A 14,458-nucleotide genomic window follows, 5' to 3' on the forward strand; every position below is an offset into this window, starting at 1 on the left:
GTCCCGTTTGCTTTTGCCGACGTGATCAGTTGACAAGAGCAAACAGATACCCACTTTTGCCAAAAAAGTGGGGTGCGGTGTAGAGATGATGAGCAGCGATGCCAGCCCCGCCTTGCAGGGAGGGGAGGCAAGGCTCTGGCAGGGGGCAGGCAGGGTTTCAGCAACTAGCAACCCCAGCCTCATGAGTGGAGGCCTTGAGCAAGTGGCTCAGTTCAGCAGTGTGCAGTAGGGGAGGGGTCATGCCAGCCCCGTGCGGGGAGGGTGGGGGAGACAGGGCTCGGGCCAGCCCTCTGCCAAGCATCAGCACTGGGAGAAGGGAGTGAGTCCCCACGACCCCCCAGGCCACATGAAGGAGTGAAGATTGGGATTGAATGAGCAAGGAGAATGGAACTCTGAGAAGGAGCCAGGGATGGGGAGGAGACAAGGGACAAGTTAGAGGGGATGGTGCAGGAGGGGTTAAGATGGGGAAAACAAACAGTGTCTGTGCCCACTAGAGCACACTCTGCTACAGAGCCTGGAATGGAATTCAAGATTCCTGAGTCTCACCATTCTTCTGCTGTCAGCAAATAACTGGTAAAGTGGTAAAGTGTATGTTTCTAGTGCTTGTCCACACCGAGGATGACAACATACTATTGCTATCAATTACTCCCTTAGCTTAAGCAGCAGAGGTTTGCTTGATGGATCTAAAAGGTTCCAACCCCACTGATAGCCCATGTGGATGTCACATGATGGAATTTCTGGGTTTTTTTCTATTTCTTAAAAATCCTATGCAAGTATATACAAGAAAACTGCATTAAAAGAACATTATTAAGGTTGCAAAGACAAGCACTCAGAAGTTTGGATATGCCAGAATTAAGGTGTTTCTTGCAACTGCAGTTAGGCCCCATTGTGCACATGCACTGTAATAATCTTTAATTCCATTACTGCCTGCTATATTGCAGAGGACCGTAGACCTGCTCTGGGGATGAATCGGAGCTGTATAGTAAATGGGACTGTTTTTGGTAGGACTCTAGCCTCATTTGTTGCAGAAGTTGGAAACTGAAATGAATGATGCGGGGGATTGCAGGAAAAGAAAGGATAGCCTCATAAATAAGAACACTGAGTGCTGTCCTGGGGAACTGGATTTTATCCCTGCGTCTGCCATAGAATTCCTGTGTGATGTTGGGCAGGTCACTTAAGCCAAACCTCTTAGAGCTGGTCACTATTTTTATGTTCCTCATTTTCTGGTAGCCCAGTTTGAGACCCTTGGGCTTGATTTGCAGAAGTGCTGAGCTCTCACATCTGCACTGAAGTCAACGGGAGCTGTGCTTGAATATATGAACTGCTATACAATGCCAAGTATTCTGCAAAATCAGGTCCTAGATAGCTCGGATTGGACACCCAAATTTGTTAATTTGTTTGTGTTAGTCACACTGTGCATCAGTTCTCTGTCTGTAAAATGGGGATAATACCACACCTCCTCGTCACAGGGATGGTGGGAAGATAGATTAATTAATGTGTGTGAATCACTCCGCTACTATCATGATGATCACTACAGAAAAACGGATGAAGAAATTAATAATTCTGTATCTAGAGCAGGGTTTGAATTCGTGTAGTAAAGAAAGCCAATGGCCACACTTTGAACAATGAGAAAAAACATTGGAAGCTGCTCATTAATTGAGCACTATCCATCTTGTGTGTAGTATCTCACTGATGAGCGCACCAGTGCCAAGGCGAACCCTATATTATGAACAGGACTATGCACAGCAAAGAAGTAACGGATTTCTTACTGATCTGCGTAGCTGCAGCCTATGACTGTCCTGTCCTGGGACGCTTTGTCTCTGCCCCAGCAGGAGATGTGACATGGGAAACCAAAGACTGCATCTAAAGTGTACAGAAATTGTGGTATCTCTACACTTCCTGGAGGACTTAGTCTATGCACACTGTGTACTGAATAAGATGGGTCCTGTGAAAAAAGTAGTTTCTGATCATCTAATTAGAGACTGTATCATATTTAAGGTTCCACAGACAACCTTGATACTGGTATTTTCTATCTTTTGAGCGCTTGACTTTGCAACTATAATAAGGTTCTTTTAATATAGTTTTCTGTGTAATTGTGTATGGAGCGATGGGACTGCCTACAACAGCACGTTGGCCATCAGCAACTGCTAGTAGCAAAAATCCCGAATGGGCAGAGATGAAACACTACCTGGCTGAGAACCACTGGTCTAACTGATCACCATATTTGGGGTCGGGAAGGAATTTTCACCCAAGTCAGATTGGCAAGGACCCTCAGGGTTATTTGCCTTGCTGTGCAGCATGGGGCAGGGGTCACTTGCAGGTTTAAACTAGCATAAATGGTGAATTCTCTGTAACATGAAGTCTTTAGACCATGATTTGAGGACTTCAGTAACTCAGCCAAAGGTTAGGGGTCTATTTCAGGAGTGGGTGGGTGAGGTTCTGTAGCAGTGTGCAGGAGGTCAGACTAGATGATCACTATGGTCCCTTCTGACATTAAAGTCTATGAGTAAGTAAATGCACATAAACTTGCACGAGGTTATAAAGTTATCTTATGTCAAGTATCAAGAACACTGGGAATGATGGTTTTTTCAAGCCTCTGACAAGTTCTGTCCCTCCCTGTCATCCTGTTCTTCCTCCCTTTATCTCTCACTGTGTTCCTTAGAGGATACCATGTTTTCTTCCCTCCCATTCTGTGCTTTTCCAGTTCATCCAGTTCTGCTCCAAAATGGTTTTACTCTTTCTTAATCAAACACATGCAGCCTGGCACTAGAGCTGGATGAAACATGGGATTTCCAGTTTATGGGAAATACTGCTGTTTCAAAATTTGAGTATGGTCTGAATTGGGCCAAAACCAAAATTTTCAAAATTTCCTCCTAACTGGAACTTCCCCAAAAAATTCATTTTGGAAATACCAACATAGTAGTGTATTTCCGAAACTAAATCTGTTCCCCTGACCCCAACAGCTGGTGAGTGAGACTGTCATTCTTGGGTAATTGTCATTATTGCCCAAGTAAGTGACAGGAAACCTTTCTGCTGGAATCCTGCCTTTGATTTGCCAAAAGTTCGCTGGACCCGAGATGTTTCCATGAAACCTGTTGGGTGTTCTACAAATCGGTATTTTCCAATAGAACTCTGTTTTATCAGAAAACTTCTGACCAGCTCTTCCTGGCACCTTTGGATCTCTTATATACTCCAGAATCTTTTTCCCTGGCTGTCAAGTTCCAGACTTGCCTTGTCATCATTCTCAGAAGTTTTGAAGGCAGTGGGAGCTGCTGGACGCTCAGCATTTTGGCAATCAGGCCACTTACTTACGTGTCAAACTTCAGGCACCCATTTTCTAAAAACTTGGCATTAGAGCATATTGATGAAGTATTGCACATTTAATAACTTTCCTTATATTTTATAGTGTGATTGGCATCCTTTTGGTTGTGTTGTCAATTGTCATTATATACAGCTTTCCTCACAACTGCTTTCCAGAGCTTATCATTCTTTGCAAAGCTGATCTGCAGCCTTGTGAAATCTCTTAGGCTTTTTCATTTGCTTTGATAACTTATTAAACCAAAGATATGCTTGGCTAAGTCTAATTCTAATGTGTAGCTAAGTGTTCAGCCAAACACTGAACATTTAAAGTTGATATTGCTTAACATTCTGCGTCAGGGTATGCAACCACTACTATGCTACATTCTGCGTCAGGGTATGCAACCAGTATATGCTATTAACATTCTTTCAGCCAGCATTCACTCTTCATTTCAACCCCAGCCCTTTAAATCATTACTGTTAATTTTGATGCCAGCCCTGGCTAGACTCGTTGCTAATTCTAAGCACAGCAGGGTTAATCAGAGAGCTGTCTACTCTTTTTTTTTTTTTTTTTTGCACAGTCAACATTTGCTGTGGAACTGGAATGAACAAGTTTAAACCAACTTGTAGCTGTTCCACTTTGAGTTTTCTATTTTTAAATAAGCAGGCCCCTAATAAATAATCCCTGACATAAACTAACTGGTGTTGAACTTGCTAAGGAGGCTAGCAGTGTATTTATAATAGAGTTATTAATAAAACCTGAAGAAATGGTGATTTTATTTTAGATATGCATACTGCATATACAAATATTTGACCTCACAGCAGTTGTTCCATTTTACCACAGTTTTCGAATGTACTTAGAAATGGAACATTTATTTTTTTAACTGAGTTATTTTTTCTTTTACAATATCTTACCAGACTACCATACTGTGTAAATTTGCTAAACAATACTAACGCTAAATATTTCGCTCTGAGATGTTTTTAATCACTTTGATGTAGAAAAATTCTAAAGGTATAAATTATGCTTTTGCTTTAGCTATCTCTCTCATGAGAGGAGGAGTTTAACATTCAGTTAGAATTTTGTTTCTCAGAGCACACTCTTTAAGATTTTTTTTTTTTTGGTTCAGAATTTTTAGGCACAGAACCAATGATGGATCCCAGCTGTTGTCCTGGGCTAATTAAGTATGCAATAATTCATTACTGCAGTACTGAATCCTATAGTCAACATAAAAATAATTAAGTATAATACCTATATAAGTGGATTTAAAAAGTGTGTTGAATAACACAGGAGGTTCTGCTTATGATTAACTCCATATCAGTTGTAGTAAAAAATCTAACATGAGATCATATACAGACAGCTGCATTGTAGTAATATATTTCAGGAAATATTTTCAATTTTAAGAAGCTGTTAACTGCATCATATAGTGCACATTTTGAAAGGGACACAGTTAAGGCCTACCAGTTTTGTTTGTTTGCAGAGGAGCAGATACATGTTATACCATCCATTTGCCCTTGTTCTGTTTTTTTGTGAGCAAGTAAAATAATAAAAATTATTATAGTCCTGTTCTTGGAACATCAGTTTGTCTTATTCCAGGGTGAGGCCAAACCAATGAGGGGCTATGTCACCACTTATCTCAGAACCTTGGGTGTTTCACAAGGCTCTGCTGTTGTAGCTCCCAACCTAGGCTGCTTACAAACAGCCAAACAGCAGGCAGGTCACACACACCCTGAGTGTCTGTGTATAGCTGCAGCCCTGGTCCAGCAGCTCTGACCCCCAGCAGCCTTCCAGCAGTACACCAGCCACACTCTGGCTTCCTCCAGGCTTGGTTACTATGTGCAGAGTGCCCTAACACACTCTCAGTCCTGAATTTTCCCAAAACGTGTGTTCTGCACTTACCAGCCCTCTTCTGGACAGTTCAGACATTAAGGTTTGTTGCTCCTGTACAGAGTCAATATTCAACAGTTTGCTCCTTTATATGGAGTTACCAAAAAGTTCAGTTTAAACACAGCACTTGGTTTAGATTAAAAAATAAAACAAGTTTATTAACAAAAGAAGATAGGATTTTAAGTGAATTCAAGTATAGGAGATAAAGTTAGAAATGGTTACAAGCAAATAAAAGTGCAAAAACATCTAAAAGTCTAAAACTTAATTTAGCAAGTGTTGATTCAAGGCTTTGCTTAAGATAGCCTTTCTGACCTACAGTCTTCCAGGAAGATGACGACTGACTTTTTCTTTCATCAGGATCACACCCAGAGTCCCAAAGGTGCTGGTGCCTTTGTCTTCTTAGGTGAAAGAGAGAGAAAGCATGGAGTTTTCTGCCCCTTTGATTTATAGTCCAGTCAACCCTTGGAATGGATTCTTCTGAAGATTATCCCTCAAAGCAAAGTTTATTCAATCAGTAAAGAAAGTGACATGGAGTCTGGTAGTGAATGGGACTTCATGCTCTTTCTTATCAGCTGTGTTTTCTTAAATGCAAATTTGCTTTATCTCCTGCCGTCTCCTCCACCTGCTGTCTTGAGTACCCTGTTTACTACTTATATTTAAATTGAGGTAAAAACACATTCCTTATTTAGGATAGATATGTTTTAACAACCTTTACCTAGGCTGGGTTGTGTGGTTTTGTATATGTGATATCATACAGGAGGATTTCATAACTTTACATGTAATGCTGCTACATACATACTGCCATGATGTTATTGACCAGCATTATTAGTTTTTAAATGATACATCATAAGGCATATTTTGTACTGAGATTATTACAGTAGTATGTAAAGGGTGTGGATAGAGAGGTGCTTTCGGTCATACAGTATTTTTACAATAGCTCCCTGAATCCAAGTAATTTTTGGTGGAAAAACTATGTGGGATACTAAAGATGGGATTATTGTCATCATCTTTCTGTTCTTCTGTACGTATTACCAGGGGTTCATACCTTAAACTACTCTTATTCACAGGGGATTTGGAAATCCCTGATGTTAGCAGACTCCACTGATCCACTACTTCCAGACTGATTTTGTGCTAGTTTACTTCGTTCCATGGCATATGCCCCCACTCACAGCCCCCATATTACAATCATGCAAAACAATGTTAAATAATAGAGTTTTGTGAGAATATAAAAAGAGAGATGGGTTGTATTCATAGGAATTAGCACCGTGAAACAGAGCAAAGATCCACATACTCCATTATCCTGTTTCCAACAGTGGCCTGTACCAAATGCTTCTTTAAAAAGGCCCTTCTAAAAACAATTTTTATCCTATCTCATATAACTGTGTATGTTTTCATTACCCATATAAATGTCTAACCTTTTGATTCCTACTAAAGTCAGGGCTCAATTATATCTTGTGGCAATGAATTGCATAGGTCTATTATGTATTCTGTAAAGAAAATATTTCCTTTCAAGAATTTTAAATTTGTTGTCTTGTTCTTGTATTATAAAGAGAATATAAGTAGGCACAACTGATTTATCTCTTGTGTACCATTCCTTATTCTGAATACCATTTTTTGTTTCACCTCTTATTTATGACTTCTCTAAACAGTGGTAGTCTTTTCAGTCTTTTCTCCACAAAAGTGTTCTATGCCTCTAACCACTTTTGCTACTTGTCTTTGGATGCCTTTTCCCCCCCTTTACATTTTTTAAAAAGAGACGGTGAGCGGAACTGAACAAATTATTCCAAATGAGGATGGTTTATATAAAGGCAGCATAATATCCTCTTTATTATTTTTTATCACATCCTTGTGCATGCTAACGTTACTTTCTTTTTTGACTTCCTGTGTGCACTGATCAAAGATTTTCATTGAGCGGTCCTCACAAGTGCCCAGGCTTTTTCTGAAGTGGTTACAGTTAATTTAGAACACTGTATGAATGGTACAGATTATTCTTTCCAATGTGCATTATCTTGCATTTGTCAGCAATGAATTACATATGTCAATATGCTGCTCATCCACATACCATGTAGCTTCTCCAGACCACTGGGAAGATCTGCATAGTCTTCTGTATTCTTAACAAACATAAAAAATGCTGAATTCCAGTGGCAATCAGGCCACTTACTTTCGTGTCAAACTTCAGGCACCCATTTTCTAAAAACTTGGCATTAGAGCATATTGATGAAGTATTGCACATTTAATAACTTTCCTTATTAGGAAACCAGCGGAAGGCAAAGGAGTCTTGTGGCTGCTTTAAGTTGTACCAAGGGCCCTAGAAACCCCAAGAATCAAGGGAGTGTAAAGATGACATAGCCACCTTTGATGAATCCCTTGGGTTGTAGGCATATTTGCAGTATTTTGGGGTGCACATTGTTGGGATTCCTTCCAAGACCTTTTCCACTAGGCTTATCCAGAACACCTTGTCCAGTTCTGGGACAACACTTCATCCAGTCCTCTGGGATCCAAAGCACTCAGTTCGACTCCCCATTTTGTCACTCAGGTTCCTTTATTTGGCATACAGCAATGTTATGCTGAGTTGATCAGACTCAAATGCAGAGGGATGAATGGAGGGTACATCACAGCTCCAAAGTTACACAGAAACCCTCTCTCTTTACATACATTTACACATCTCATGGCATTTACTGTACATTACATCACACATTTTTTGATTGGATTGGTTTCTTTGCAGGAACCAATCCCAGCACAGCACGCTCTCTCCATACATTGCCCATGCTCAACCTATTATTTATCTCATGTCTACTGACACGCTGTGCAGAGTGGCTCATGACTGTGAGGGCCTACCTCAGGGCGGACTGTCAAAAACACGGCAGACAACCCGAATTGGTGGTATGTTCTATAATTAGATTTCAACAAGCCAGTAACAGATGTGAACTCCTGGATCCCTAATATCAGCCTCACCATGGAGTCACAGACAGTCCCCTTAGACTCTCCAGTCTATCTTGCCACCTATGCAAGCTGGATTTAGTGATAAATGGTCACCTACACCAAAAAACACAAAATATTCAGGTTGCTTCCAGTCCCAAGAGAGCAGTCACTTACCCTAGATCAGTTGGTACCCTAGATCTTACACCACAGACAACACCTGTAGCCAATCCCTGTAATAAAATATCTTAAGGTTTATTAACAAGGAAAAAGAAATAAGAGAGTTATTTACAGGTTAAAGTAAGCAAACATATACACACAGATCTAAATCCCAAGAGTGATAGCATTATAGTAATCTGTCAATTCAAAATAGCTTTCTGGGCAGATGCAAGGGGTAACCTTTATTTTGAGTCTGATCAGCTCAGTGTAGCATTACTGTATGCCAAATAAAGGTTACCTGAGTGACAAAATCCATTCACTGAAATTAATGTTTGCATATTAGCATGGTTGTTTATTGTGTTTCTTAGGCTTCTGGGCTCGTGAAATAGGCGCAATGATTGGACTGCACCATCCCCTCATACCTGTTCATCATCAGTATGTTGTCACATCAACTATCCCTGAAGTGAAAGCCCTGAAAATGGAATTGCCTGTGCTTCGTGACTTAGAAGGATCATATTACCTAAGACAGGAAAGGGATGGGCTTTTATTAGGTCCATATGAAAGTCAGGAGAAAATGAAACTACAGGAGTCATGGGTAACAAATGGAGTCCCACCAGGTAATTAAAAAAAAGTATATGTATCTTCAAAGCTTGATAAACTATAGAAAATAGTTTAACAATATAAAGCACAGTAGCATATTTCCCTTTATAACACTTTCTTGTGTGATGAGAAGTGGAAGCTATTGAAAATTTAGTTGCAACATATGCTTTTTTTGCATATCTTTCAAAATATGACTACAGCCTCTGAGATTGAACAGAAATAACAAGCTGAACACTAAGGCAGACTATTGTATATATGAATTAAATAGATCCATAAAAACAAATGGCTTTGACCAGCATTAAAGAAGTCTCCTGTGCCTGTCCATCTCCTTCCTGCTTCAGTGCTGAGACTTTGTGTCGTTAATGATAATAATCAGACCTATCTCTTACATAGTGCTTCTCATCAGTAGATCTCAAAATGCTTTACCATTGTGGGTAATAGCATTAGCAGATGGGGAAACTGAGGCAAAGATAAGTAAATGACTTGCCCAAGGTCATCCAAAAGGTCAGTGACAGAGCCAAGAATAGAGTCCAAGGCCAACTCTACAGTAGAGACCTATATTGGTATAGCTGCATCGCTCAGGGGTGTGAAAAATCCACCCTCCTGAGAGACATAGTTCTACTGACCTAAGCCCGGGGCAGACAGAGCTATGTCGAGAGGAGAAGCTATTGCAGAGGTGGATTAACTACGCCAACAGGAGAAGCTGTCCTATCGGCATAGTAGTGTCTTCGGTGCAGCTGTGCCACTATAGCGCTGTACTTGAAGACAAGCCCCAAGTCTCCTGAGTCCTAGTCCAGTGCCTGAGATGCTAGGCTGCACTGCTTCCCCTTAGATCAAGAGAAGTAAAATAAAAGCTGAATTTTAAATACAGTTGCCCTCAGTTTATGCTCTTCTTACAAGGAAGTGGGGTTTTGTGATGTAAAAATAGAAAAGGATATACAGACTGATGAATTACATACGGCTATTGCTTATAGATAGATATATTTAAAACAAATATTTACAGTTTATTACAAATATATAATATTAATCAAATATTTGTGCAGGTTTTGGAAAGGAACTTTTTGAGACTGATTTAGACAGAATAATGGATCATATTGAGGCTGCAATGGCAATGGTCCCAGTCCTGAAACAAGCAGACATCATTAACACAGTTGCTGGTCCTATCACATATTCTCCAGACATTCTTCCTATGGTGGGACCGCATAAGGGTGTCAGAAATTACTGGGTAGCAATTGGCTTTGGGTGAGTAAATTCATCACACCATTAACTTTTGTCCATCATGTATTAAAGTAAAGCTAATTAAAATTGCATTCAACTTCAGCATCACTGACCTTGTTTTTTTAAATATACTGCACACTACCCTGTGCTCACAAGTGGCCTCAACCATCTGATCATGTGCATCATATATTTGGCCATATATTTGTCACCACTCCCACCATCCTGTGGCTCTTTCTCACCAGCTATTTTTCTGTTCTTGCTCCTTTTCTTCTGCAACATGGAACAGTTAACCTCAAGGCCAATGTCATTGTTGCCTTGTGGACCTGCAGGAAATGAGTAGTATTTAAAATATTGTGTGCACCAAGATAGAATCTTGTCAGCACTCTTTCTTAGAGTACATCTTTCAGTTTATTTGTGCAAATAACTTTGGGCCATATTGGGTATGTCTACACAGAATTAAACACCCACGGCTGACCCGGGCCAACTGATTCAGCCTCCTGGGGCTTGGGCTGCGGGGCTGTAAAATGGTTGTGTGCGCATTCAGACTTGGGCTGGAGCCTGAGCTCTTGGACTCCATGAGGGGGGAGTGTCCCAGAGCCAGCTCCAGCCCGAGCCCAAACATCTACACAGCAATTTTTAGCCCTGCATCTCAAGCCCCGTAAGCCAAAATAAGCTGACCCAAGCTAGCTGCAGCCATGCCACAGCTCTTTTATTCCAGTGTAGAAGTACCCATTGTCTTCTCCACGGGCTATTTTGCAGCTGCAAAGGATTGTGCAATTCCAGTTGTGGCAAGGATGAGTGGAACAAAGGAAGTTTAACATTTGAGGTGCTGAATGGAATGTTATATGTTTTGTGGAGAGGGTTGAAGAAGTACTAAGGGTACTAAAAGGGTATTGGGAGTTGTAGAAGGAGTGTGCCAGGTGAGAGTACTGGGGATGCCAGAGGTTGAGAAGACAAATACTGTAGATGAGTGTTGTTGGATGTAGGTGGTGTATACTGGGAGAAGGTACTGTTTGAGGACATCTGGGTGGTGCTGCTCATTCTTATGTTCTTACATTAACCATGGTCTACAATTTATTCACCCTAAATTCTTTGCCACATTCAGGTACCTCAGCTGATAGAATCATAGAATATTAGGGTTGGACGGGATCTCAGGAGGTCATCTAGTCCAATCCCCTGCTCAAGGCAGGACCAATCCCCAGATAGATTTTTGCCCCAGATCCCTAAATGGCTCCCTCAAGGATTGAGCTCACAACCCTGGGATTAGCAGGCCAATGCTCAGACCACTGAGCTATCCCTCCCCCCATTGCTCTAAGATGAATGGATAATTGCCTAATCATCAGATCAGAATCCAGTAAGGCCTTATCCACTTTTTCTTCACTTTACAAACCCGCATATATAAAACTATATAAGAGATTAAGATGCTTTCCCAGGCTCCCAAAATAAAATTGATTGATCATTTTGAATTGAATGATTAAGTACACTTGCTGTTTGAATTAAGTACACTTGCTGTTTCAAGAGGTTTTAAAAATGTCACCTTTTAACTACACACTTAATATTCTTATCTAAAGCACTGGGTTCCAGAAAAGACTGCTTTGTTACATTAATTGCACTGCCTGTGGGCCCTTTTCTCCTCCCATTGAAGTGATTTCAGTGGGAATAGGATTAAGGTCTATATTGGACTGACTGGAGACAGCAGAGAGGGTTTTATTCCTATTATAAAAAAAAGTATACATTTGTTTAGCTTCTGAATGTTACGACCCAAGGTTTAATGAGGATATTGATGAGACAGGGGTATCTATATTTCAGGGGTCATTGACACTCCACCATCCCCTAGCAGAACGCTATAGAAGCAGATGTTTCCATGTATGATGTAATTTTGTGTGTACATTGTGTGTAGTCTTTATCTCAGAGTTCCCAGTCAGAACATTGTGATTGAAGTCCTAATGAGTGTGTGTGGTTTTTATGTAATCATTTATTATCTGTTTGATGCCAACAGCTTGCTGTGCACTTTAATGTGTAGACAGGTTAATAATTATTATGGGTCAGACTGCTATCACTATATATTATTAAATTGCCAGATACTTCCCATTATAAGACCTAGTTTTCAGTTTTTTATAACTTTGCCAAACTTTAACCAGGTAGCCTTGAAATTTTCTGTCATGAGTGTCTGCCTTAGGCTGAATAAGTTTCAGCTAAAACATTTCAGCTGTTTCTGAGAACAAGGCTCAGGAAAAATACATTGGTTGGCCCATGTTAAAAAATTTCTGGTGCTCTTTTGTTTAAAAAGATCTAGAGCCTCCATGCTTTGGAATAGGGACTTGAAATTTGACAGAGGGGTGGCCTTTGTGTCAGGGATGTGCCTTTTGTCATCTCTGTGAAAATCCATCCAAACTTGTCCAAGTTATTAGCCTGAGAAAAATCACTGATCGCATATGCTTAGTAGAGAATTGTGGGACATTCATTACAGAAATCTCTGAAGATTCCATCCATGTAGGCATGCTCCAGCCTTAGGCTGAGGAGGAATCTCTCTGCAGTTGCAGTTCTGGCATGCTGTGGGCAGGGTTCAGTCCAGGTGCTGGAAGTGAGAGCAGGGAGCTTGTCTCTCTTGTGTTTTCAACTATTATCCGGGCAATGTAATGAGGAAGCTGCCTGATTGAAGTTCAAAGGTGATGAGAGCTGGATGGGGGAGTGGATGGGACAAGAGTTTGTGGAGGAGAGGTTAGGGGTATGTGGACTGAGCCTGAAGGTTGGGAGGGAAATTGGAACTGGGAGTTGAGGGAATAAATGGGACAAGCTGGGCAAAGAGCCTGGGACTGGGAGCCAGTGGACAGAGGAGCCTGGAGCTGGTTGGGCAAGCAGATTAAGACTGGAAACCAGTGGGGTGGGCGAAGGGGAAGGGAGAGGAGACACCTCTGACAAGGAGCAGAGATTTGTGGGGAGAACTGACACTGGCTGTGCAAAAAGACTGGGACAAGGGGACAGGGTGAGGGTTTTTCTTTGTCTCTGGGGCGGGCAATAAAACTACCAGAATAGAACTGCTTCCTGTAACCTCAAAGCTACATCTATTAGAGGCAGCTAACTTAGTTGCTGAAAATGGAAATAACAGTGGCTTTGAGTAATTCCTAGACAAAACATTATCAAACAGTGCAAAGAGAATTTGTAATAATTGATACCTTTGTTTGAAAAATTATTTCAAATGACTCAATATTGAAGGATTTGTTTCTGTTTTAAAGATACGGCATTATCCATGCTGGAGGTGTCGGAAAGTATCTCAGTGATTGGATCCTAGGTGGGGAGCCTCCTTTTGACCTGATAGAATTAGATCCCAATCGCTATGGAAAATGGTCCACCACCCAATATACAGCAACAAAAGCAAGAGAGTCTTATGGATTTAACAACATTGGTAAGAAGATAATTTATAAAGCATTTTTCATATCCTGAAATATAGGACTTTGCACTTGTATAAAACATCTCCTTCCTTTTGTTGTGGATCAATAGAAAGATGAAACCTGACTCCCTACCGCCTTGCAACTGGTGTTGTCACTTAGACCTAGATGCACAAAAGGAATTAAGTGCCTAAGTCCCTGCTGATGCACAAAACTGTAGCCAAACCCGGTAGGCGCCTACATTTTCAGGGTAAAAGTTCCCTGGGTGCCTAAATGTCTGCCTCTGCGCATGCTCACTGCTGCCTCACTCTAGGCATCTCTCCTGCCTGAGCCCCAGAATGAGTCACAAACCAGGGGAAGATAGGCATTTGGTTGCCTAAATCACATCTGGGACCCAATCCAGTAGGAGCCCTGTGAGCACATCTACTGGATTGGGTCCTTCAGGCAAGTTCACAAAACATTTGGGGTGGGAGGTCTTCCGTCATAACATTTAGCCCAGTGGTTAGAGTACTCACCTGGGATGTGGGAGTCCTGGGAGCAGGAGGACTGGATCCTTGGTTTCCCACGCGAGCATACGAACCATCAGGCTATAGAATCATTCTCATGCTTATGCACACTCGCTCACTCTCTCTCTGGCCCAAATGACTCTTCAAGCATTTACCCAGAGTGCAACAGCTTCAACAGTAGACACTGAATATCCCATGTCCCAAGGGCTAGAGCATTCACTTGAGAGGTGGCAGATCCCTGTTCAAATCCCTTCTCCCCTCATGTGAAGAGGGGCCTTGGGGGTCTCCCACTTCCCAAGTGAGTACACTAAGCACTAGGCTAAAAGTTATAAAGGAGGTTCTTCTCCCGAACCCCAGCTTCTTGCTAAAACAGAGTAAGCCCCTAACTCCAGGTGAGGGTTCACAGCTGAGAACTAGCAGAGATCGGCACTCATCTCTGTGAGATGAGTGGGGCTTAGCACACACCCCTCTGGTCAGCAGCTCCC

The 14,458-nt window shown here is 41.4% G+C and overlaps 1 protein-coding gene across 1 annotated transcript in view; it reads left to right on the forward strand.

Moving 5' to 3' along the window:
- DMGDH (dimethylglycine dehydrogenase) overlaps positions 1 to 14,458 on the forward strand; it is a 75,024-nt gene that overhangs the window by 26,512 nt on the left and 34,054 nt on the right. Inside the window, exons 6-8 of the mRNA XM_045021329.1 lie at positions 8,629 to 8,877; positions 9,904 to 10,102; positions 13,315 to 13,484. Coding sequence (XP_044877264.1) covers positions 8,629 to 8,877; positions 9,904 to 10,102; positions 13,315 to 13,484 — 618 coding nt within the window. The remainder of the gene's footprint in view (positions 1 to 8,628; positions 8,878 to 9,903; positions 10,103 to 13,314; positions 13,485 to 14,458) is intronic.

The sequence above is a fragment of the Mauremys mutica genome, chromosome 6 (genome assembly GCF_020497125.1).
Source record: "Mauremys mutica isolate MM-2020 ecotype Southern chromosome 6, ASM2049712v1, whole genome shotgun sequence".
NCBI lineage: Eukaryota > Metazoa > Chordata > Testudines > Geoemydidae > Mauremys > Mauremys mutica.